Source organism: Prionailurus viverrinus, chromosome D4, assembly GCF_022837055.1.
Source record: "Prionailurus viverrinus isolate Anna chromosome D4, UM_Priviv_1.0, whole genome shotgun sequence".
NCBI lineage: Eukaryota > Metazoa > Chordata > Mammalia > Carnivora > Felidae > Prionailurus > Prionailurus viverrinus.
Genome location: NC_062573.1, coordinates 24,549,552 through 24,576,153, shown reverse-complemented (window position 1 = coordinate 24,576,153; position 26,602 = coordinate 24,549,552). Strand labels below are relative to the sequence as shown.

The 26,602-nt window shown below is 42.2% G+C and overlaps 1 protein-coding gene across 6 annotated transcripts in view; it reads left to right on the top strand.

The window, feature by feature from the left end:
- Positions 1–25,702, top strand: part of PLPPR1 (phospholipid phosphatase related 1) — a 327,145-nt gene extending 301,443 nt beyond the window's left edge. For 5 of the 6 annotated variants that reach the window (XM_047830313.1, XM_047830312.1, XM_047830311.1 and 2 more), the window contains 4 exons: positions 11,489–11,739; positions 15,206–15,382; positions 18,860–18,991; positions 24,651–25,702. In XM_047830313.1, the coding sequence (XP_047686269.1) occupies positions 11,489–11,739; positions 15,206–15,382; positions 18,860–18,991; positions 24,651–24,683 (593 nt within the window). In that variant the 3' untranslated portion in view covers positions 24,684–25,702. The remainder of the gene's footprint in view (positions 1–11,488; positions 11,740–15,205; positions 15,383–18,859; positions 18,992–24,650) is intronic. The other variant, XM_047830317.1, reaches the window with a different exon arrangement.
- Positions 25,703–26,602: the final 900 nt, after the last annotated feature.

Here is a 26,602-nt window from a genome sequence, read left to right as displayed (position 1 = left end):
GAACCTAGGTGCCCCGTGAACTAGGCCAGCCCCATGTGCCAACTGAAGAAGCTGAAGTTCCATTCTTTTCTAAAAAATTAGGGTGCCCAGGCACCCAACTTTAGTTCTGAGACAAGAAGCTGGAGAAAAAGGGCAAATGCAAGGCAGGGCATGGGCTTATAAGCAGATGGAGATATTTCTGGAGCTCAGCAATATAAACCAGAGTTGAAGCTCTAGGATATAGATCAGGAACCAGAGTAGAAGCTCTAGGATATAGATCAGGAGGAGAAAGCCAGGATGGGTCTTAGGGGAAAAAAATGGAACCTCAGTTTCTGGGCTCCGTGAGCAGCCAAGCCACCAGACTTCAAGACTGTCCTGTTTGGTGTTTCCTTCTAGGGAGCAGAGATGCAGGGAGGAGAGGGATACTGAGGCTGGGAGCTCTGAATAACCTAAAAGGCAGAACCAGACCTCTGTTCAGGTCTCCAGAGGTTGTGATGAGGCTGCCTGTGGTTGCTTTGCTCAGTGGATGGAACAAATCTGCTCTCCTTTGAGTGCCATCCTCTGTGAACCAGCACATTACATACAGTCCAGAGCAAGACTCCTACTCCAGACTCTATAGGGTACTCTCATTATCAAGAGGAAAGTTAGTCATATGAGACTCTAGCGATCCTTCCCTGAGGGTCTTCCCAGCACCAGTGTTTAAAGACTGGACTCTGATGAAAGGAGCAAGTAGATGGCCACTTTCTTACACTTTGCAGATGAGCCAGTGCACATTCATGGCACGTCAGTGAACCTCTCTGCTATAAAGCCATTTCTCAACCTCAGCACTATTGACCTGTTGAGCCAGATCATTCTTTTCTGCATAGGGTGTTCAGTAGCATCCCTGGCCTCTATACACCAGATGTCAGTAGCACCCCTGACCCACTAGTGTCAATCAAAAATGCCTCTGAACACTGCAAAATGACCCCTGGAAGCAGGACCACCCTCAGTTTTAAAGATTTAGGAAGACAAGTATACTTCAGATTTTTGCTTCAAATGTTACGTGAATATTTTTGCTATGAAGATACTACACACATCACAAAATTAGGCACAGTGAGATACAAAAATACTGTGTGAATATTGGAAATGACTTCCAACAATCGATAAAGGGCGGTTTCAAAGCTTTCTATGTGAAAAATAAAATTTGCAATATATGCAAATATCGAATCACTATACTGCACACTTGAAACTAATGTTCGGGGAGCCTGGGTGGCTCAGGCAGCTAAGCGTCCAGCTTCAGCTTAGGTTATGATCTTGTGGTTCACGAGTTCGAGCCTCACATCGGGCTCTGTGCTGACAGCTCAGAGCCTGGAGCCTGCGTCGGATTCTTTGTCTCCCTCTCTCTCTCTGCCCCTCCCCTGCTCGCTCTCTTCTCTCTCTCAAAAATAAATAAAACCTTCTCAAAATTAAAAGAAAAGAAATTAATGTTCTATGTCAGTAATACCTCGATTAAAAAAGTGGTGCTTTGGAAACAATTTAAATGATTATATTTGAATGTGATAAGTGATTAGGAAATGCGTCAAGCAGAGGGCAACAGCACCAGATCAGTAATCTGTCAGTTATCAACAGGACTTGATGCTTGTCAGTGGTGGGAATGGAGGGAATTCAAAGCACCAGCTTTGTTTTTGAAACACAAACATTATCAGAAAGGGCAGAACTCGGGATCTGCTATTTAGAAGCCCTTCAGAATTTAATATACCCATTGTTAGATTCTTTGGTAGGTTAGGAATCTAGAATCTTCCCTCTCCATATTTAGTTTGTATCTAGGGCATACTTCCTAGATTTACCTGCATGCAACTTCCATTTTATTGTAGAATTCCACTGCCTCTGGCCAACTTTTAGGATCTTTGTCTCTCTCAAGCAGCATTTGGATCCACACTGCCTAGGGGAACTGAGAGGCAGATATTGAAAGGCCAGCAGGAGTCAGACATTTGAGAGAGAAAAACACTGAGGAACTGTCCCCAGAAAGGAGGACTAAAGAAGACACTCCAGTTGAGATGAAACTGTGTCATCAAGAAATGTAATTTTATGCTTTGGGGAAGGAGAGATGTGTTTGTTCTTTCATTTATAAAAATATTTAGGAGGAATGCTTCCTGTTGATTACCCATCATCTTTATTAAGTAATTATCCTTAACCTTCATCCATCATGATGAGTAGATATACTGCCAAATATAAGGTACTTTTTAAAACCACCAGCTCATCATATTGTAAAAGGTACTTTATTAATACGGAGAATGAATAACACAAAGAGTCGAATATTTGATTGAGGTTGTTAGCATTATAGGGTCCTTGTCTCTCCTCTGTTTTAAAAATAACTTTATAACCAATTTTATAATCAAGCCTGGGTGGCTCAGTCAATTAAGCATCCAACTTTGTCTGAGGTCTTGATCTCACAGTTTGTGAGTTTGAGCCCCGTGATGAGCTCTGTGCTGACAGCACAGAGCCCAATTCTGATCTTCTGAACTCTCTCTCCTGCCCCTCCCCCACTTGCGTGCATGCTCGCTCTCTCTCTCTCTCTCTCTCTCTCAAAAATAAATCATTAAAAATAAAATAAAATATACTGAGGACATTTATTTCCCTCAGTTATAAAAATAGTAGTAACTAGTATCTATATCAAGCTCACAATTACAAAATGTTTTTACAACTATTTCTGTGATTTGCATAATAACCCTGTGATATAAAGGAGCTGAGGTCCAGACTAGTTGATTTAAATAAAATTATTCTTAAATTTTATTTTAATCTTAAAATTTATTTATTCTTAAAATTTATTTTAAATTTTATTAAAACCATGCCATTAAGACAAGTAGACTCCCATCAGCCTTTGGTGTTTCCATGAAATATGTAGGAAACAGAGACCACATGGATCTTGTTTTGTGAACACCTGAAATTAACTGTCCAAGGAACTGATGTATTCAATAGTGTCAGAAACTTCTTTCTGAAGCATGAGATATTTGATGTGTGTAGATCAATTTGCACTGATGGGTGTTGTAATATATTAGAAAAAAATTAGATTCATTGCCAAAGTGATAAAAAAAAAAAAACTATCTCATTCAGTGATGACATATCCCAAGTATTTTATCATAATATTCTTGTTGGAAAATTGTTGCCTAAAATATTGAGGAATTCTTGTTCAGTTGTGACAAGTGCAATACATTTCATCAGGGGCATGTTCTAAATCCTTGCCTCTTCTCAGTGTGCATTTGCACGTGTGTGTGCATGTGTGTGTGTGTGTGTGTGTGTGTGTGTGTGTGGCCAAGCAAACAGGACTAAAAGTGTTGTTTTTCATGGCCTGATGCCTACTCATATTTTTTTTAATTTTTTTTAATGTTTATTTTTTTTGGGAGAGAGACAGAGACAGAATGCGAGTGGGTTAGGGGCAGAGAGAGAGGGAGACACAGAATCCAAAGCAGGCTCCAGGCTCTGAGCTGTCAGCACAGAGCCCAACACGGGGCTCGAACTCATGAGCTGTGGCCTACTCATATTTTTTTAGGTTTATGAAAATATAAGCTTAGAAGGTTATGATTAAGAGTATGGATTTAGGGGCACCTGGGTGGCTCAGTTGATTAAGTGTCTGACTCTTGGTTTCGACTCAGATCATGATCTCACAGTTCCTGAGTTTGAGCCCCACATCAGGCTCTGCACTGACAGTGTGGAACCTGCTTGGGATTCTCTCTCTCTCTCTCTCTCTCCCTTTCTCTCTGCCCCTCCCCCACTCACACTGTCTCTCTCTCTCTCTCTCTCTCTCTCTCTCAAAATAAATAAATCAACTTAAAAAAAAAAAGAGTGTGGATTTAGAGCCATACTATTTAGTTTCTAATCCCAGCTCTTTTTTGGTCAAGTTAATTGACCTCTTTGTGAAATGTGGAGCTACTAACAGTGTCTACCTCATAGAGTTGTGGTGGCAACTGAGTGAACTATATTCTAAAGCATTTAGACCAATACCTAATGCACACTAAGCACACAGTACTAGCTATCCTTGTTACTGTCTTTATTGTTATTACCTAGTATCCATGGCACTCTTATTTAAACATCTCACCTGTGCAGTACATCCTTACAAGGAAATGGGATGAACATGGTAACACAGATAAGTCTCTTCATTGGGTAACTTTCAGTTTGAATAAAGCATATTAAACAGAAGACGCTTCAGGGCACCTGGGTGGCTCAGTCAGTTAAACATCCTACTGTTGATGTTGGCTCAGGTTGTGAGATCGAGCCCTGGGTCAGGCTCCTCACTGGGCATGGAGCCTGCTTTAGATTCTCTTTGTCTCTCTCCGTCTCTCTCTCTCTCTCTCTCTGTCTCTCTCAAAAACGAAAAGACATTTCACCTTCTTTCTTTCCTTTTCCTAAAGAAATGGTTGTTTCCTGAGAGAATGGTCTTCACAGCTGAATTGAGAGCAACAGCTGACTGACTTTCTCCACTGAGATTTTCCACTAAGGAACTCGATGTGGCAAAAGTAAAAGCAAAAAGGAACTCTGTTCATTTCTTTGTATCTTGTATTCTATTTACAATGGAGATTTGGTGGAATTAAGAGTTGGTGATTGAATCAGAATGTGCACTGAGGACATGGCCCATAAGAATTCCTTAGGTGTTCCCCTTCCACTGTTGAAAATGGACTGACGAACCCATGTCACTGGCTCTCCTTGTTCCTGTGGGATAAGCTTTTCATCCATTTCCCCACTAAACCAAAGGCTAGGAACTGCTTTGAGGGTGGTTTGCTTGTTGCTCAGTGTCATAGTAGGAAAACTATCACAAAAGATTCACAAAGCTGGTTACATTTTGAACATGAGAAAATGTTCAAGCATTCTCAATGCCACATAGCACAATAGTTCTTCCATCCTCTCTTTCACTGCACTGTTTTGCTAAACATAGACACAGGATCAGCCCTCTTTTAGAAATGTTAGATGAGAGGCTGAGAAGGGATGTTGACGGAGGAATGGGAGTCCCTCCCCTTTTCAGAGAGTACTGTGACCAACCTAACCCAGATAACTCGTTTTTATGTCTTTTTCAATATTCTTTTCTTTTTTTTTTTTTTGAAGTTCTATATTTTAGTTTCTCTGCATGAGAATAGGTAGGAGTCATTATTTCATGTGCCCCTGTGTTAATATTTAAACTGACAACCATTGCAACTTCTGAGGATCAGAAATGGGGACATTTCTCTCAAATATGTCTAAGTCTAAAACTATACCCAAGCTGGTCATGGGTTCGGGATTCACAGGCCTCCCCGGCAGGAAGTCTCTCCTATGTATATAGCAGGGATCTCCATATTCCAATTTAAGGTTCTTTTTTCATTCTTGCTGCATCAAAAATGGAGAATCCTTTAATTTACAATGATGACTTATGAGTTTCCCGACTCATGAGAACTTACATAGTCCCAGTTTTCAATTATTCTCTTTACTTGCTAAGTGGGACTATGCAGGATTTTGTGAAGTTTATAAAAAAGAGACATGGTCCCTACAGCTTACATGCCAAATGGTTTATTGTCAACCCTGTGTTCTGTGTTCAGTAGAATCAAGGATGTGAGACGACAATGTGAGTTAGATAATTTGGACAAGTTCCTATGCTTTTTTATCCTCTTCTATTGTTGCTCTGAGGTTTCTTTAGCAGTTCATGAATCGATCCACAAATATGTATGAAATGTTTACTATGTGCCACATTTGATACTAGGTACTTAGTGTGCAGTGTTAAAGTAGAGGTGGTCAGTGCTCTGAGAGAGCTTGTATATTCTACAATTCTAATGAGAGGTAGACATTACGGAATAGTCACTAATGTAAAATTCCTACAAGTCTCGAATAGAAATATTTTTTCTAAGACCCCATGAGTATGTGATTGTTTCTTTCTCCCTATTCACTCTTTTTCCTTAATTTTTATTTATTTCTAAGAGAGAGAGAACATGCAAGCAAGCATGAGGCGGGGAGGGGGGGGTGGGGGTAGTGGGCAGAGAGACAAGGAGACAGAGGATCCTAAGAGGACCCTGTGCTGACAGCAGAGAGCCCAACACAGGGCCGAGAACATGACCTGAGCTGAAGTTGGACACAACCTACTGAGCCACACAGGCATCCCTCCCTATTTGCTCATTTTTGTTGTTTATTTATTTATTTTGAGAGAGAGAGAGAGGCAGAGAGAGAATCCCAAGCAAGCTCCACGCTGTCAGCACAGAGCCCAGCATGGGGCTCGATCTCACAAACTGTGAGATCATGACAGAGCCAAGATCAAGAGTCACACACTTTACTGCTTGAGCCAGCCAGGCACCTCTCGCCCCATTCACTTTTAAGTGAGGCAAGCCCTATACACAGTATTCATCAACAGAATTGTGGCTTGCTCTTGGCCTGCTCTCCGGAACGACAGCTTGCCAGCCGGTTGGTGTGCACAGCTTCAGTCCAGTTCCCAGCCAGCAGGCTTTCTACTGGAGCTCCTCGGCTCCAGTGAACTGGCATCTCCTTGTACCCCCACTACTGTAAAGATGAGAAGCACACAAAACCACAGGACCCAGCAGGCCCTGCTCTCTAGAGCCCGTCTGGGTGTGTTCCTCCTAGAAGACACTACTGCCCGTGCTCCTGCCACTTCCCACCGAGTTGCTGTCCATGACTATGTTTCTGAATACATTCAGGAGAGTGAAGAAGGAGAGGAGAGAGTTTCAGATAAATTCAAAGAGCAGACCTCATCCAGTGGAGTGACTGCAGCCCTATTTCTGAGCAATCTAAAAAGCCTGAATCTGAGTCAGCGGCCAGATGGTAGGACAGAAAGGAATTCTCGCCCTAGGTTTTCTCCCCTGATCTCTGTTTTCTAAGGAGAAGCTTGAGTTTTTCATGAAGTAAAATTGTGTGTATGTGTGTGTGTGTGTGTGTGTGTGAGAGAGAGAGAGAGAGACAGAGACAGAGACAGAGACAGACAGACAGAGTAAACTCACTCCATGTCACTTATTGACAATGGAAATCCCTTGCTGATTCTCCCTTTGGGCTGACATTATGAGTTTCCATCTTTTTTCACAAGCCCCATGTATACTTTAGTAGACCATTGAGAGATGCTCCACCAGAGGCTGTCAGCTAGGTGCCATATTAAACTGTAAATTACACATTTATAATTGAACATAGAACAGTTGGCCTTCAATTTAGAAGCCCCACCTCTAAAGGCCACAGGATCTTTGTGGCTAAAAGGAATGTAGTGTTTCCCTCACCCACCAGCCCCTACTCACCCCGTTCCCAACCTACTATCTGGGGCTAGGTTTCCTAATGAAGGGCACCTGTGTGAAAAGCAATAGCATCCTCCTTCATACCACGGAGTCCGGTTATGTATTTTCCCAGTTCTTTGTTTGGAAGGCCTAATGGTATCCTGGTATGAGTCCTGTTTTTCCAGCATGCCAATTATCTGTGGCTTTGGTGGTTCTCCTCATGCACATTTCCTGGTTATGTCACTGTTTTTCTACGTTCATGGTTGAGTGAAAGGGTAGAATACTGTAATGATTCCATAGTAGGGACCAGGTCCCAGAATTTGACCTCCATGTCCCAAATTACTAGTGATCAAAGACCCTAATTTGTCCATAGACAGACTGAGATCAGATGGACCCAGATAGAATCCTGAGGAAAAAAATAAGGACTTTTTAATACCTTCATTTTCCTCTTTCTTTATCCTTGGGCTTGCCTGATGGGTGTCATATTAACACCACAATGAAGAGGCCGGGGCACTTGGGTGGCTCAGTTGGTTAAGCATCCAACTCTTAGTTTCAGCTCAAGTCATGATCTCATGGTTCTGAGTTGGAGCCCCACGTTGGGCTCTGTGCTGACAGTGTGCAGCATGCTTGGAATTCTCTCTCTTCCTCTCTCTCTGCCCCTCCCCTACTCGCGCTGTCTGTGTCTCTCTCAAAATAAATAAATAAACTTTAAAAAACAAACAACAAAGAAGAGGCATGCTTAGGTTTCCTTAGCTGATCTATGGCATCCTGACAAGGACCACAGACATCATAATCAATCTCTTTGTCCTAATTTCAGGCCCTCCTAGCCTCTTGGTCCTGTCGGCATTCTAATGCCTGTCATCCCTTAGGGATATGGGAATTTACAACTGCTTACCCCACACCACACCAGAACATATGAGTCTTGTGAGGAGGCCCTTGGGCTCCACCAATTTGATCTTCTGCCGTTGCTAATGCAGGTACCCTCGTCTGATACCGTGCTGGGTGTGAAGCTTCTCTAAAAGGCTTGCAGCTCCTGAGCTACACCCTGAGAGGGATAGGACACACTTCAAATGGATTTCCAGAAATCATTCTGGAGATTTCTGTTGCCCTGACCCTGGGTTTGTCAGCCAGCATGAGGCAGGGAGCATGGGAGTGCCTCTTCACTGCTTCAGCCTCCTTGTGTGGCATCCTCAGCCACATCCCCCACCCCCACCCCCAAGGGTGGCTCTCAGTCTTCCCATCCAAGCCTTTTTGGAATTCCGAACAAAGCAACAACAATAACAAGTGTCTCAGGGACACAGCTCTGGCAAATCAAAAGCACTTTACTTTTAGGCTATTGTATCAGCTTATAAATTCATTCATAAATGCGATCAGCTCCCCTGAAGCAAGGAACACTACTGGGAGCAGATTCATAAGATAAATAGAACCCACGAGGGAGGGTTATAGGAATGAAAAATGTATCTGTTAAAATTTCAAAAATATGACCTCACTTAAAGAATTTTTTGACACCAAGGTAGGTTCTATAGACATCTTAAAAACATCCCCTTCAAATCATACGTTGCAATACAGAGACCATAAATGGTATTCCACCTGACCGTGAGGACAAAAGGAGCTATTGTTAGCTTCTGAGGCTTGTAAAATACACACAAGTAGCTCAGGGTTAAGGGCAATGGCTGGAGTGTCTTACAAAAGCCCCGTGTGATAGGACATTGTCTGTGAATCGCTGCTTCAGGTTCTGCCGCCCTTTGTTGGCATGGCCTGTGACATTCAGGTGGCCTGTGACAGTGCCCTTCTGAAGCTAGATCAAATGCACCGGAATGAAATGTTTGGAAAGCAGATGCTTGTTAAGCCATTAGGAGAAGCAGAGATGATGGCTAAGGAGGCAAAGAAGAGGGAAAGCAACTTTCTGCAAAATATCACAGGACAATAAATAGGAGAGCTGCCCATCACAGAATCACCATGGACCACAGAGCTGGCATTTCAGACACCCATCCTAGGAGCCTAGAAATCCTGTCTCAGAAAGAACAAACCCGCCCTAATTGGAAGCACTTCTGACAAATAAAATGCCAGAGGAAAGTGCTGGCACTTGTCCTTTTTCAAATCATAAATTACCCGGGTTTCCTGGAAAAGTATGCCCAGACAGACTTATTGCCCCTTGAAAAAGCCAGAGACCTGGTCTTTAAGAATCTTGCTTAAAGGTGTAAAAAAAAAAAAAAATCTCTAACCATTCAGACTTCCTGAACCTGGGGGGAAAATTGCCACGAATGATCAATGATTGCCTACTCTCAGAGGTCAGACCCTCTGAGAGTGAGCTGGCTGAAGCTATTAAAAGAGCCAGTTCTCATTGTGATAAAGCACATCCTGGCAAAGCCACAAAAAAGAAAATTATAGCAATCAATACAGATCAAAATGAAAACCGGATGAAGGTTTCAGCCAAACTTGTCTTCACTTCTGCTATAATGGATCAACTTTTCAGTGCTGATGTCAGCACAATTTGCAGATGGAGGACATTGAATATGGGAGTCGAAGCTGGGTAGAAACTTAACTGAAACTGTAGCAGATCCTTGACATTTACAAGGGTTAATGCTGACTCTCACACTTGCCAACTTCTCCCATAATTGAGCTGCATTTGGGAAGTCTTTATCCTTTCAAGTAACTTGTATGTACCTCGGCTCTGGACATCCCCCTTTGATATTTTTAACAGACAATAGTGCACTGATAATCTATAGCTGTACTGTGTAGGCTTTGAAAGAGTTCACAGTGAAGCTTCCTATAAAGAATTCTGCCCTACCCTGTTCAATCTTATTGGGACTAATCCCGTGGAATTTGCCAGAGGACAGATAAAATCCAGGAAATACAGCCTACCCACAGGATTCTCAGCCAAACAGCAAACTCAGTGTGGCAGAAACAATAATGCCCTCCTCTCCCAAAATGTCCATATCCTGATCCCTGGAAACTGTGGATTTGTTACCTTATATGACAAAGGGGAATTTACAGGTGTGATTAAACTCAGGCTTTTGAGTTGAGGAGATTATCCTGGGTTGGACAGGTGGACCCAATGTAATCAAAAGTCCTTATAAGAGGGAGGCAGGCAGGAGGGGTGCCTGGGTGGTTCAGTCCGTTAAGCGTCCTGTTTTTGGTTTTAGCTCAGGTCGTGATCTCACAGTTCGTGGGTTTGAGCCTCACGCTGGGCTTTGTGCCTGCAGCACGGAGCCTGCTTGGAAATCTCTCTCTCTCTGTGTCCCTCCCCTGCGCTCTCGCTCTCTCTCTCTCTCAAAATCTCTCTCTCAAGATAAATAACTTTAAAAAAAAAAAAAGGCGGGGGGGGGGGGAGGCAGGAAACTCTGAGTCAAAGAAAATGTGACAATGGAAGCAGAGGTCATAGTGACATAATTGCTAGAAGGGGGTCACAGATAAGGAATGTAAAACAGCTTAGAATCTGGAAAAGGCAAGAAATGAATTCTACCCTCAAGCTTCCAGAAGGAACACAATCCTGCTAACCTGTTGATTTCACCCAGGGAAACCTACCTCTAGAACTCTAAGAAGATACACTTGTGTTGTTTTAAGCTACTGTTTGTGGTAACTTTTTATAGCAGCTGTATGAAACCGATACAGTCACCAACATTTTTCTTTAACGCTCTCCCTTTCTTCTCATTTTCTCTGCCCAACTGTCAAATGAAACATCCAAGTCAATCGAGGTTTCTGGAATGACCTTTTTTATCTTTAAGGATAACTCCCTAACAACCTCATTCACTTCAGCCGCCATGATGTCATAAATATCCCCTCCTCAGATTCCAAACATGAGCAGGCAGAATATATTTTCTACAGGAAAAAAAAAAAGGAACTGATGTTGAGTAGCTATTGACGCCAAAGGGAGGATTTTGTACCTATCCTACTTAATCTTGCCCCCCAAGAGGTATCACCCCCCCCCCCGACCATTTTGTGACTGAGGGTACCAAGGTTCAGAGGAGGCAAATAACTTCTGTAAATGTCAGCAATGTTGGGGCTGGATGGAGCCCAAATCTGTATGATTCCCCAAATCCAGTCCTTCCCATTAGAACATACTGCTTCTGGTTTATACAAAATGATAAAATGCTAACCGCAGAATATCTGCATCAATTTGAATGGAATAATGATTTGGGAAGCAGGCACCACTCCCTGCAAAGATAAAGGTTGGGGAGACAATTTGGCGAGATCATTTTTGGTAGGTTCTGATGGACTCTCACTATGTTTTCCTCTCAGGGACAAAACCAACCGACGGTGCACCTCACCATTGCTAATCGTTTCAAATCTCCTTGTAGGGGTATTTGCCTTCGGACTTTTTGCTACTGACATTTTTGTAAACGCCGGACAGGTGGTCACGGGGCACCTAACCCCGTACTTCCTGACAGTGTGCAAGCCGAACTACACCAGTACAGACTGCCGAGCACACCACCAGTTCATAAACAATGGCAACATTTGTACCGGGGACATGGAAGTGATAGAAAAGGCTCGGAGGTCCTTTCCCTCCAAACATGCCGCTCTGAGCATTTATTCCGCCTTATATGCCACGGTGAGTAGCCCAGTCTTGCCGGCACTCCCAAGATGAGATGTCGGCTGGGATACATGTCTCTCTGCCCTCCTCACCTTCATTTTTTTGTCACAGTCACTTAGAGTGATTTTTCAAGTCCTGTTACAACATGTTTCTCCTGCATAGCACCATCCCGTTGCCTCCCTCCCCCCCAACACCCCAGGGTAACATACCGAGCTGCCAGAGGATATTGACTTGGGAATGTGGATAATCTCTTAGTCAAATCTTCCCATTTTACAGATGCAGAAACTGAGCCCCAGAGAAATAGGTAAGAACCCACAGTTAGACCTGGGACCCAGGCTTCTGGCACCCTGTCGGGGATCCTCCCACTGCTCGCAACAGCACTCTTTGCCAAAGTTCCACTGGTTCCGGGACCGCATACATTTCTCACACCTGCCTGCAAGTTTGCAGGTGTGGGCGTTAATGTGAACGGCTGCGTGGGTAGTGCAACAGACCCGGGATAAAAACACAGCTTTCCTCTGCTCCTCCCGACACTCTTCTTCACCATTTACCCAGAACAGAAGGGTGATCCTACCAGATCCCCAACACCCGAAAGTTCACTTGTCCCTGCTCCCCAAGTCCTACAGGCTTTGACTGCCCCCACTGGGGTACAGTGTTCTCTCTACATTGTTTGCTTTCGTCACAGAGAAAACCTAAATTGGGTCCCACATCTTAAAATACAAGAAGAAACCATGCTGTCCCTTTTACTTTCCTACTCTTTAGTTGCATCCATTTTGGAAGTGACTTCATCTCCCCTTTCTCTGGCCTATGCTTCCTTAGAAACAAGAGCACACAAGTAGAGGGATCAGCTCAAAGGCCGATAGCCTATGCATTTCCCTAGGGAAGAACAACTATTGGTCAAAAACACATCTTTTCCTCACTTGAACTTTATGTTCCAGGTAGGACTAGTCTAGTGAGTCTCAGTAGAAGGGAAGGAGAAGGCAGAGGAAAGACCCCTTTGAAATAATCCATTCTTCCCAGAGGTTCTGAGCAAGACTCGCCCCCACCCCCCAGGAGAGCATGTTCCCACCCCCTCAAGTGAGGGTAACTGCACTCTCTGCTGAGAGTCTGCCTCCGGTTGAAGGGCGTCCCTGCCAGCACCTGGATGCCTACATTCAGGGTGGAAAGAAGGGGACTGACTACACGTCTGGTCTACTCAGTACAGCGTCAAGTAAACTGCTGAATATTCTCTTTAAAACGATGGCTCCTTGGCATCACATTCACAAGATCACATCTGTAGGATGAATTTGTCAACCACCAATTACCCAAAATGAGTCTTCCTAGTTATTCCTTTTAAATCTGCTCTTTAATGAATAGGAGAGAAAAAAATGACCTCAGCTGCCCCGTGTTAGGAAACATGCACATAGATAATATAGAAGCCTCAAACAGATCAATCGTAGCTTGGTGAGCCTTGCTTTATGATAGATAGATGATAGATAGATAGGCAGGCCGACCATGTATTCTTTAAAGAAAGAAAATCCTCTCAGGCATTTGGCATGTTCTCCAACTTTCAAAATATCCTTCTGTTCTAAATTATCTACAGCCTAAGTTCTGTGAAGCAATGTACTCTTGAACCCTTTTCCTACCCATATTTATCAAACTCAAGCCACTGAGGTGTGAAATTTGTAGAACACCATTATAAAAATAAATCTGTTACTCATAATAATCTATTGTCTCATCAAATGAGATACAAATTTCTTTTGAGAAAAAAAGAAATCTCAGAATAGCAGATGTTTTCAAGGATTCAGATATAATCCAATTCAAATCATGCCCCACAGACTATAATCAGATAAACCGTGATACAAGACTCCAATTGTGTGAACATTTTTTGGGCCCCTGTTATGTGTGAAGTGCTTTCAGAAATTACTCAACAAAGATCTCCTAAGGACTAGTTAATACCGTGAAGAATACTAACCCTAAGGCCCTGTTCTTACAGTTTGTAATCTTCTAGGAAAGATTGATAAAGGGTATAATTAAACAACATAAAAAGATAAAATACTAGAGTTAAATATATCTAGTGTAGATGTTAAGTAACATTTCCTATACAGCCCCAGAATGGTGTAATGTGCTCTAATTTGTGTAACTGATCAAACCATACTTTCGTAGGTCATCTATTACATGTGATAGAGAATTCCATCTTCTGTATTCACACCACTGTTGAAACCTCATTCTACAAAAGTAAAAGTTTCCATTGTAACATTGTAAAATGCAGCCACTGAACCTGTATGTGCTCAGGTCATACAAACACACTGTAGACTGTAAGTATTAGCATACTATTTCTCAGAGTTGCAAATTCATTTATCGGTTCTAAAGAAATGATGGGATGGATCAGTAATGCCCTCTAGTGGTTTCTTATAACCATTGCACAGGTGATGGAACCGTGTTTACTTCTTTGAAAGAGACTCTAGGCCACCAGACACGGATTTGATAACTGAGTCGATGAAACTTTAAGAGTGTTGCCAAGCCCCTCACAATAGATAAGAACAGCCCACATCTCAGGTGCCATAAATTACATCATCCTTTCCTCAGGTCAGGAACTCCTTTCCCAACCTTTTGGATGTCGGGGAACCCATAGAAAAGTTCGATATTTTAAAACACAGAGTTCAATAATTTCAAACACGACTAGAGTAGGGGCACCCGGGCGGCTCAGTAGGTTAAGCCTCCAACTTCGGCTCAGGTCATGATCTTGCGGTTCATGAGTTCCAGCCTCACTCAGACTCACTCGTGCTGTCAGCGCAGCGCCCACTTCAGATCCTCTGTCCCTTTCTCTCTGCCCCTCCCGGCTTGCACTCTCTCTCTCAGAAAGAAATAAAACATTTTTTAAAAATTTAAACACCAGAGTAAATGAATGCAGAGAGCTGATCACAGCTGTTCCAAGGAACGTGAGAATTTAGCACAACTGAAACCTGTTTGTGTGACACACCCATCTGGAAGTTCTAATGCAGCCAATCAACTAACCAGTCAATGCTTTTGTGTTTGTTGCTCACAAGTGTGAAGAATCAGCTAGAACTCTGGGAGACACCAAAAGTAAAACGTACTAGCCACTCGCCTACCTGGCCTTCTCTTTCATAAAATTCATTCTCACAGAAGGTTTCTTCGGCATCTGAGATTCTATGTGGGTTTCCTTATACTCCAAGTGATTCTTTAATTTGTTGCATAAAACTTGCACACTCTGATGTTCATTATGCGGTCACTCTCTGCATCGCTATTTCTGTTTATGGGCCCACTAGAACACAAAACATGATTAGGAGACGGCCATCCATTGTTCTTGCTGCACTGGTTTCCCACCCAAATTCTTTCCTACCTGACTTAGTGGAATTGTTCAACTAGTCAGTGTGGCCACTTGGGCGCGGCCCCTGTTGCATGTGCTGGTGCATGTTTGTGCATGTATGTGTTTGCACCGCACAAGGAGGCTGCCTGTCACTTGCTGGTCTCTGTCCTGTTCCAGATGTACATCACAAGCACAATCAAGACAAAGAGCAGTCGGCTGGCTAAACCAGTGCTGTGCCTCGGGACCCTCTGCACAGCCTTCCTGACAGGCCTTAATCGGGTCTCTGAGTATCGGAACCACTGCTCCGACGTGATTGCGGGCTTCATCCTGGGCACTGCTGTAGCCCTGTTTCTGGTAGGTTAGCTTCCCTCTTTCTATCTTTTTCCCTCTCGTGCCCTCTGCAAGGCTGTCAGGTTAGCCAGACTTCACAGTGTAAGTCCGTGTTCCTCCTGCCCCAGCCTTGTGAGTTGCAACTTTCTTCCAAGTATTACGCATCCTTTTGCTACAAAAATGACTTCTAAAGCACCCTTTCTTTCAGAAATCTGACTGCATGTTCCCCCAAGGGGTCAGAAAGACGAATGCCTGTGGAGGACGGCTTGCTCTGCTTCCTTCAACACTGGGCTGTGGACTGGGGTCCAGCAGACTAGTAATTTGGCGTACCTTCAAAGCAGTGTTCTTTATTTTTAAAGCAATGTTCTTTAAATATCTGTTCAGAATGTATTGAGAGCAGAAACTAAGGAGGGAAGAACAGAAAACAAAGAGCCTGGGTGGAAGCAGACAGCCCCTTCTCCCGCATCCTCAGAAACTCTGCTCTGGCCCAGACTTGCATATCCCACTCTGCTGTATGAAAACACTCCTCTAGCCACTCCCAGGCTTTTTAGAAGGCTTCTGCTGTCACCTACACGTGGCTCTCAGCTTATTTTCACTATAAGTGGCTTCTCAACCACGTATAATAATCTTTCTGGAGAAGAGTTTTGGCTGATATAGTTTTCTCCGTATCTTTACTTTTCTGATGATTTTAGTTCCTCAAATAGATGGGGGCCTCACCACCTGCTCAACTAGGAAATTTCTTAATCTTAGTTGGACTGGAAGAGAAGAGGTTAATTTTTATTTTTGTCTTTTTACAGTTTTATTGAACTACAATAGGCAGATAATAGATGCCACATGAAGTGTACAATTTGATAAATTTTGACATACATATATCTTTCTGTCCCTCATCCATTCCCCTCATTCCCAAGAAACCACTGATCTCTCCAACACTCTATATTAGTTTGCCTTTTCTAGGATTTCATATGAATGGAACTATATAGTGTATATTCATTTTCTTGGCCGTCTTTCACCTGACATGATTATTTTGAGATCCATCCATTGTAGCATGTCTCAATAATTCATTTCTCTTTCTTGCTGTGTAGTATTTTATCACAAGGGCATACCACAGAGGTACAATTTGTAAATACTCTTCAGGGATTTAAAGTATACCTGGAAGGATTTACAGTAAATCACTGGGACTGGAGAGTCCTATGTTGTGCATGAAATGAATCCCCTACTAATATTCAGCAAGCTTCCCCTGAAAGACAATAGCCATCACAGTCCGGATGTCCCTCCTCCCATTCTGCCTATCCTGGTCCAAAGCACCCATAGAGACTGGCATTATACATAGATGACTCTTCCTTGTCCTAGCCTTCCTCCTTGCCCTTCCCAACACACTAAATACACCTATGCCTCTCCTAACTTCTAACTCGGAGTTTCCAACATTTTTACCTGCTGAGATACAGGAAATGCTCCCAGTTGCTCAAAACACTGATCTCCCCATGGAGATGGGGAAGCTCCATTTTAATTCCAAATTATTTTAAATGGATCCAGGCTTTCCTTCTAAAGTGAAAGATGAAGGACTTCAATGCAAATTGTCTGTGTGAAGCTGCAGGAAAAGTGGTGCTGAATGATCCTGAGGTGTTGATCTCTCATAGGAGCTATTTCCCAATGATTGCTTTTAAAAGAGTTTGGAAAGGGCACGGGTGACTTCAAGAGAAGAGAGGGTTTTCAAAGACAGATCAATAGTCCATCAGTGAAGGCTTAGGCTCAAAAGCCAAAAAATTTTGCTGTCCATCAGTCCCGGGACCAACATCCCCAGCTAGAGACGAAGAACGGTACAGACTGTCCCGAGGTATTTCATGAGGTCTTTATGGGATGAAATCTGTGACATCCTTTGCATTTTCTAAGGCCACATGTACAAATTCTGCCTTAGTATTAACCTTCCTTTCTCTCACTAACTTGCAGCCCTGTTTCCTACTGCTTAGTTATTATTTGCTCTGTTCTTGCCTTCCCAGTTGATGGCAAATGTCCAATTTTGTTTTCCACAAATGGTCTTTATGTAAGACCCAGAACTGTTGCTGAATTACCCTGGCAGAGACCGACCCCACGCTCTTCCTGTTGTCTGCATGTGCACATGTGCACACTTCACATGCGCACACACACTGAGCTTGGAAATGGGAGGGGAAAGATGTCTTCGAAGAGACTGGAAGCCTCCCAAAGTGGAGACTTGGACAGGAAGACAGGAAGAGAAGACTCTGTGAGACCAGGAGCATACTTTAGAGCACATATGCATTATTGTGAAGATTAAAGCAGCCAGGGCAGGGGTTGGTGATTAGTTGAGCAATTACTACGTGCCCTAATCTGTATACACACCAAATCATGTGCTCCTAGGACAACCCTAACACTATTCTTATCCTCATTTTACAGATGAAGAAAATGGGGCTCAAAGATAAATAACTTACTCAATGGCCACGCAGCCAATAAGCTATAAATCTGACCTGGGTCTTTCCAACTTCAGAGTTCCTGTGTTTCCCAGTTCCCCCATTTCCTGAATCGAGGGGTTTTAAGCAGAGCTGGAGAGTGAGGTGGAAGAAAGCCAAGTAGAGAATATTTATATAAATGTTCTGCAGGGTTTGAAGAGTGACAGGAAAGATTCAAAGATACTGGGTATAGAAACAATGATGCAGAACAATGAAGACAGTGGAAAAAGATAAACTCTACGAGGGCAAAAGAAGCAGAGAAGATGGCAAAAACAGACTCGGTTATGAAGGAGGGCCTCAGTAAGAAATAAAAGTGAGCAGTCGTTTAGAGGGAAAGTATTTTCATGGAAGCAATAAAGGAAAAGTGCCACGATTTTGAGTTATTTAATCTCAAGCAAACAGTAGTCACATAATTTAGGGAGGGTCATCTTAGGAGTGAAAGACTCGTCAGCATGGATAATTTGCTATATGTTTGGCGCTTGTTAAGAGGCAAAAGAGTAGAGTGGTATGATTAAGGGGCTGTGGAGTTGAAATCTCTGTGTGACCTTGGGCAAGTTATCTAACTTCTCTGTGCCTCCTTACCCAAGTTGAATATGATAATAGTCCCTCCCTTGTAAGATTGCTGAGTGGGTTAAATGAAGGAAGGTGAAGTCCTCAGGACCATGCCAGACACAGAGTGGCCCTCAATAAATTATGCTGCTGTTATAAGATGATTTACATTCGTTGTCTTTTAATCATTTCAGGTCTGTGAGATAGGTGTTATTTCCATTCACAGGTGAGGAAACAGGCTTAGTGGGGTGGATTGATTACCACTGGCCATGTGGTTATCAGTCAGATGCTTCATCAGCCCCTAGACATGTTCAGTAGACACCCTAAACTATGCCCGAGGTCTTTGCATGGCCCCTATGACCCACTGGCTCAAAAGAAGACAGTCACTATGGCAGCGATATTCTAGGGGGAAAGGCCTGCCATCCTCAGAGGTGCCCAGGCCTAGATGGCTCTAGTCTGACTCCAGTCTTTTTTCCTCCTCATCCTGCAGGGAATGTGTGTGGTCCATAACTTTAAAGGAACACAAGGATCTCCTTCCAAATCCAAACCCGAGGATCCCCGTGGAGTGCCCCTAATGGCTTTCCCAAGGATAGAAAGCCCTCTGGAAACCTTAAGCGCACAGGTACAGTAAAGTGGTTTTAGCAAACCAAACCCACAGGCTCAAGGCCGGTTATCTTGGGAGGTCAGCTAATCCATTCCTCTACTGGAAGCAGGATACCACTGAATCCACTCAACACTAATCAAATCTGAGGTAAAGGCTTCAAGAACTTCAATCTTCTCTCAATAGTCCTGTATTTATTCTGGGGCGTGGCAATCATGAATCCTCAGGAAGTTCTTAGTAATGTCTAACTTAAACCCCAGCTGCTTTAAGACACCTTGACCTATGTAATACCACATTTATGAAATTTGGACCAATTATGTGGGAGGCCAATCTGGTTTAGTGACTAGGACAATATTTAGAAAGAGAAAGGTTTTGTTACATTCAGCAATAGATGTAAGCTGGAAGCACATTAAAAAAAACAAACAAACATTAAAAAGGCTACTAAGTGTCCTTTTGCATCTATTTTGATGACCACAATCAAAAAATTTTAATGCAAACATACTCACTTATTTACATCAGGGCCTTGGTTCATGTCAGAGATACAGAAAATGATTAACTACACAGTCCTTGTCCTCGAAGAACTCACAGATAATCAGGAAGGTGGATATAAGTGAGTAGTCATAATATGGCATACTGAATCAGAGGTTCCCAAGGTGCTTTGTGAATCCAAATGAAGAAAAAGAAGTGTATTCTGTCTGAGAAGACAGGAAATGCCATGCAGAAGATTCGCCAAGTGAAAGCAGCCTCGAAAGATAGTATCAAACACTTGTTTTTGCCTGGGACAGTTGCTAGGTGCTTTACAACTACATTCTTATTTGAACAAAAACCTATTGAATCGATAGGAAAGTCCCACTGCACAGATTAAAACATAGGAATATGGGCATGCCTGGTGGGCTCAGTCAGTCAAGCGTCCAACTTCAGCTCAGGTCATGATCTCACGGTTCATGGGTTCAAGCCCCACTTTGGGCTCTGTGCTGACAGCTCAGAGCTTGGAGCCTGCTTCGGATTCCATGTCCCCCTCACTCTCTGCCCCTTCCCCTGCTCGCACTCTGTCTCTCTCTCTGTCTCTGTCTCTGTCTCTCTCTCTCCTTCAAAAATAAATAAACGTTAAAAAAATTTAATAGGAATATGAAGATAGCGATGTTCACCGAATTTGCCTGAGGCCACGTAGCTAGCAAGCAGGAGAGCTGAGATGAGTAGTTCTCTAAGCAGAGAAGGAGATAACCAATAACAAAACAGCGTTCTACTGTCAGGCCAGGCCGAGTCCCACTAAGATGTTTTCCTGTAATAATCTATTCATCTTGAAATCGTGTTTATGTTTATATCCTTACAAAACCATTTTCATAGATAGTACAAGGGAAAAGCAAATCACTTCCCACTGGAATTATCAATATAGTATAAAATAATATTTTCCCTTATTAAAGATTATTAACTATCCAGTATCTGAGATGAACTCTATTTCTTTTCACATTTAGTGAAGACTTTCTAATTTTACTAACAAGAAAAACAAAACACTAAAGGTATTTCCATCTTGGGAAAACTAGGGCTCTCCATTAAACCCAGAGCCGAGTATTTTATTTTTCCCCCAACCTGTATTAAGGTGAACGTTTTGACTTGATTTAATTAGGAAGTAACATACTAAGGGGGCACCTGAGCAGCTCAGTCAGTTGAGCGTCGACTTCGGCTCAGGTCATGATCTCACAGCTTGTGGGTTCGAGCCCTGCATCAGACTCTGTGCTGACTGCTTGCTCAGAGCCTAGAGCCTGCTTCAGATTCTGTGTCTCCTTCTCTCGCTCTGCCCCTCCCCCGCTCACGCTTTGTCTCACTCTGTTTCTCAAAAATAAATAAATGTAAAAAAAAAAAAAAGAAGTAACATACTAAAAAATCTATTGCTGGTTTATTTATATACAGCCTATCGATGCAGGTTGAGTGATAAAGGAGCTAAATCATGATCCCTTGTAATGAAATGGTGAGATAGACTTTCTCTGGTCTTCCCTATCTAATTATGTTTCTGTACCTGATAAGATCAGAGTGGTTTCCTCTACTTTTGAGGTGAAGCAACTGAAGACAAAGGTGAGTTTTAAAAGCAAACAAATACCTACTGAGTTCCACAAACATGGGAGTCTCTGTGTTCTTTTAAATGCTCTCTACTTTGCCTTAAATGTCCCAATTTCAGTACATCAACTTTGGACCCCATCCTTCTGCCAAACACCACTCAAGCACTACCCTCTGTTGGAAGCCTTCTCCAGACTTCTCTCTCTCTTCTCCCTCAGGACCATTGATAGTGACCACAGAGGTCAGAGAGACATCTAGGTCGTATTTGGGGGGATTCCACTTACATTGAAATATGAAGTGCCAAACAGAATTTCAAAATCTGCTCTTCCACAAGATAGAATGAAAGATTATCTTTATATATTATGAATCACTATGAGCAGCAGTTGAACTTCCTTCAATCTGCCCATGTATCTTTGTTTCCATGTGTATCGTTCCATCTGGATACAACGAGGCCATTTCTGAATAACGGGCTTGGGCCTAAGGACCTCATGGACCCTTGTGTGATTGTCCTGCACAATTAATGCCAATAATGCCCCTTCATATCTGCCTCTGCCAAGAGCTTGGAGACCTTGAGGATCTGAACCCTATGAACCATATCTTATTTACTCTCCATATTTCCTGGCATTCATGAGGCATGAAATGAATGTTTGACAGGGGCAGAGGCAAGCCAGAAACAAAACCTGAACTAGAGACTTTAGACAAAAGCAAGAACCAAAAATCAGACAATAGTCACTATCTGAACCCCCACAGAAGACAGAAATTAATAAGAAACAGTGAACAGGACTTCTGCAGGCTAGTCAAAGAGAAAGAGAAGCTACAGGACGCTGGTTAGAAAGTTGACTTCTCAAGTGATGCCTTCCACACCAACTATAGAAGACTCAGGTAACAAAACATCCACCTTTATTTAAAATGTTTTCATGTGGGCAGTTAGGATGATTATACCCTTTACTTGTTGAGTCAAGAAAAGAAAATTAGCATTTATTGCAAGCCATCACATTCAGTCCTCCCAATAATCCTACAATTGTTATAAATTCCATTTTGTAGGTAAGTTAAGTAAAATACAAAGATTTTAAGAAACATGCCCAAGGTCACCCAGTTAAAATTAAAACAGACCCATCTAATTCCAAAGGCCCCACCTGCTGTACTATACCATAGGGCCTGGCATTTCATTCAAGAGAAATTCCATTCTCAAGTCTGCAATTTAGCATTAAATGGAAACATGCAGTAAGGGATACTGTATTTGAACTGAGCTACAGTTCTTCCAAAAGAAATCTGCCCTGTGGTTTCTCCTGTGGGCAAGGACTCCCTAGTCAACTCCAACAGCTGTGGTTGCTATTAGAAGCTGACTCCTTTGTGATATCTGGGATAGAACCATCTTCCCAGGGAGAAGATCTTTTGGAATCTGAGAGAAAATAGGAACTTCTCTTCAGAGCATGCATTCATACGTGCGAAATCTATCCCACTGTTCAAAAGACCTCAAGGAGTTGGGGCGCCTGGGTGTCTCAGTCGGCTGAGTGTCCGACTTCGACTCAGGTCAGGATCTCGCAGTTTGTGAGTTCGAGCCCCGCGTCGGGCTCTGTGCTGACAGCTCAGAGCCTGGAGCCTGTTTCAGATTCTGTGTCTCCCTCTTTTTCTGCCCCTTCCCTGCTCATGCTCTGACTCTCTCAAAAATGAATAAATGTTTAAAAAAAAAAAAAAAAGACCTCAAGGAGAAGACTGTCTGGCTGAAGAGGGGACCTGGTCACCCTCCTTTCCTTCCTCCTGAGACACCGTTCTCTTTTACCACATGGAGTTACAGTGCTTTTTATTCCTTTCTGAAAAATCAACTCAAATTTGAATATTTGTCTTCCGTGATTCCTTTAGCATAGTTGATTAAGACAGGGTTCATTTTCTAAAATCTTTCCCAAGTACTAAATAAAAACCAAAAAGTAAGTAATTATAGAATCCAAACAAAACAAAAATGGTCAGGTTTCCAAAGCATAATTTTGTGGTCCTGTAGAGTTCTTGTAATCCCATAGACACCCTGTTCTAGGATCCCACAGGGTTATTGTGACCCTAAGGAGACCAGCTTGGAGCTGTGCTCTGCTTCTCCACGCCCTCGGTGTTGAGCAACTGTGCACTTGTCAAACACAGTTTATATTAACAAAAGGAAGTTAGAAATGAAACAATTGTATGAACTCACTCTGGGTGTGGTGTAAAGTCTCTCAATGTCTCCACATTTGGGAAGAAGGGGAGACCTTTTTTTCTTTAGCAGAAAAAGAATCTAATGGGTGCTGAGACCCAGGTGCCTAGAACCTTACCCCAGGAGGTTCTAATCCAACAATCATGAGGTAAAAGAATATTTATAGTTCAGAAAATATTCCCAGAGGAATTCTAAGGGCCCCCTTGATTTGAAACTAGTGGTATTGTAGACATATCATAAATAGAAGACAAGACTTGGAAAGTTAAAGAAGTCTGCCCAAAGTCACCCATTTAGTTATCCTAGCCTATTGAATTACTTTATCTTTACTGCTTACTCTGAAATGGAATCTTATAAACATGTAAATTAACAAAGCATTGACCCAACATTTTTTTTTCAAAAAGGAGGCATATTATAAAAGTGAAGACATAAAGGAAAAGTCATTTTTCACATTATGGCAAGAAATGCATCAAGCTCTAGTTTTCACAAACATGACAGATAAAAAGTACATTGAAAAACAAAATACTTAGTTTCTAAAATTTGTAGTCGAGCTCTCAAGAATATGTGAGTCTCTAGTATTTTAAACATAAACAGGAATCAAGAAACCAATAATAATCAGATCTAAAGCCACAGTTTCCTAAGTCCTTTCCCAACCCCATGGACTGGGGGGTTTAAGTTCAAACAAAAGAGGAAACGTTGGGATCTGTATATAGAAGTTATGTAAACAACAGGTAGGGGTTATATAAACAAGCCATAAATGCTCAAATCGATAGAATTACGAGGAAAAGGGGACAAAGCTGCAATCATAGTATGGATTGTAACACATTTCTCTCTAATTAAAAAGCAAATAAAATATAGTGAAAATATAGATGATTAGTAAGATCTAATGTGCATTACATACAATCCTCAAAACATATGAAACATTATGAAAATAAATCAGATAAAAGTCTCAAGAAATTGCAAAGGATCAATATCACACAGGTTACATTCTTTAGGAAAAAAATAGATATCTATACCTAAAACAACCCTGTACATTTGAAAATATTAAACTCATTTCTTTATAGCTCATGACTCAAAGAATAAATCATACAGAAAATTTTCAAAACTCAGAACCGTTTGATATTAAAACACCACATTAAAAATGTGGAATGCAGCTGAAGTTACTTTGAGATCCTTAAATGTTTCTATTAAAATATGATTAAGTATGATACAAGGCAACTTTATAGAGACCAAGTTTAGGTGCAGAAATTATTTTATTTTTGGTTGAAAAATCAGGGAAGATTTAATAGAAACAGTGATAATTTGTGAGGCCCTGGAAAAGCATTTCAGGGAGAGGGAACAGCCTGTATGAAGTCAGGAGACGAGAGCAAGGGCACAGCCAGGGAAGAGTGAGTGTGCACGAGTCAATCAGCCCGACTCTGAGATTACACCTGCTTGTCTTTACAGAATCACTCTGCCTCCATGACCGAAGTCACCTGAGACAGCTGATGTGTCACAAGCTGTTTTTTTTATCACCCTCCAATTCGATACTTCAAGACACACAGTTACTTGATGTCAAACTGTGAAGACAAGTATTATGTTTATCTAGTTAGAAGCTAATGTTTTGTACATTTTTTTGTATGAGGAAGTGATGTAGCTTGCCCTGATTTTTTTTGTCAGCTTTAATATATTTATGCCAGAATTTTACACCAACAAAATTTTCTTCTTGTTCCAGTGCGCATTGAAGAACCACATTGATTCAATGATTGATGTTGTTTTGTGATATTTGTACACAGACCTTCCTTTCTCAGTTTTATAGGCACAGAAATAAAATTAATGTAACAATTCACCTTACCCCTTTATTACTGCACTTGCTGCCTCCTCCAGAGCTTTTAAATTTTAATGAAAATTAACTTTTGAGTTGCAGGGAGGGCAATGTTGGTTAATGGTAAATCTCAAAATCAATTGGCCAGAGAGAAACATTCCTTTCACAAAGAACTTTGTGTTCTTGTCTCTTAACCTGTTTTGTATTCTAAGTTAAAGTACTATATTAGTGAAGTCACTTACTTACATAAAAAAGTGGCAGAGACTCCTGGATTTGAGGGGTATTGGGGTTATATGGTTCTCTCCTAGATAAAGTCTTCTCCCATCTAAAAAAAAACTCAAGCTCTTTCTGGAATCATGTCCTTGCACTGGGAGGTAACACTGCAGACCTCTTTCCAAAAAGCAACCAGTACCAGTCTCCCCTGTCAACTCAACAGTTTTGTATATCATATTGTATGGACTTTCTATGAAAATGAATATTTTACAGTTTGCACAGTATTATTTTACAGAAACGGTATCGGAGCATCTACAACCTAGAGCCGCAGAGCAACAGCTTGGCTTTGTGGCTTTTAATTGTTCTAGAATTTTAACTGCATCTCATTTTTCTAGCATGGTAATAACTAACGTGTAACTCCTTTCAGAGAAGGAACTCCCTTGTCTGGACCTATCAGAATGTTTTCTTGACACTTTCATGTTGGCTCTTCTTAGCTTTTTTTTTTGTACTTTTTTTTTTTTTTTTCTAAAGAGAAGAAAAAAAAGTTATCACAAAATGTACTCCGGCTCCTGTCGTTTGTTTTAAGCTTCATCCCCTGGGTATTTGAAGGGCCACAATGAAGTGAACCCAACACATGTTTACACTCTTTAGTTCCATGCCGGCTGAGATCAGTGCCAGCAGAGGCATGACTGGTAGGTCTTTTCGTGGGGGAGTATGTGAGCGAGTGTGAGTGGAGGTGGGTGGGACTGGGGATGTGGAGGCAAAATTTTTAAATTCTTGCAATTATTAGGACACTTGGAAACACAACCTGGATGTGAAAACCTTGGTTTTCAGCCTGCCCATGTTGAGTTGCCAATAAAAAGTTAGTTGTTCTTAAAAACGAAAGTGACCTCTGCTAAAACCTGGCCTGATCTCTCGCTTCATTCTGGCCTGAGGTTATTTTCATTTCCACGCTCATGCTCTCACACGCACCTGAGCTCTGTCTGGCTGAAGTTGGGTAGGCAGGCGAGGAGGGAAAGAACACTGGAAGCTTTGTTCATCCTGGATGCCATACCATGTGCTTTCGCACACGTAGTGTGGTTCTTCTCCAAACAGCCCAGCGAAGCCGTGACTCTTCCAAGGTAGTGTTGTGCATGTCAGCACCGGTGTGAGCACCCAGGTCCTCCTGACTCCCCTAAATCGAGATGCCTCTGAACCAAGTCCGCGTCTTTTCAAAGGTTTCTCAATGGGATGTACCTGCTTAGATGGTTCAGGGGATGATGTAGGTAAGAAAAGCACATCGTACAGGAAGATGCATTCTGCTTCTCAGAAGGAATAATGTGCGAGCTCTGAGCTCTCCACTTTGTGTAAGCTACCCAAGCGTCACGTTGCCCAATTTCTG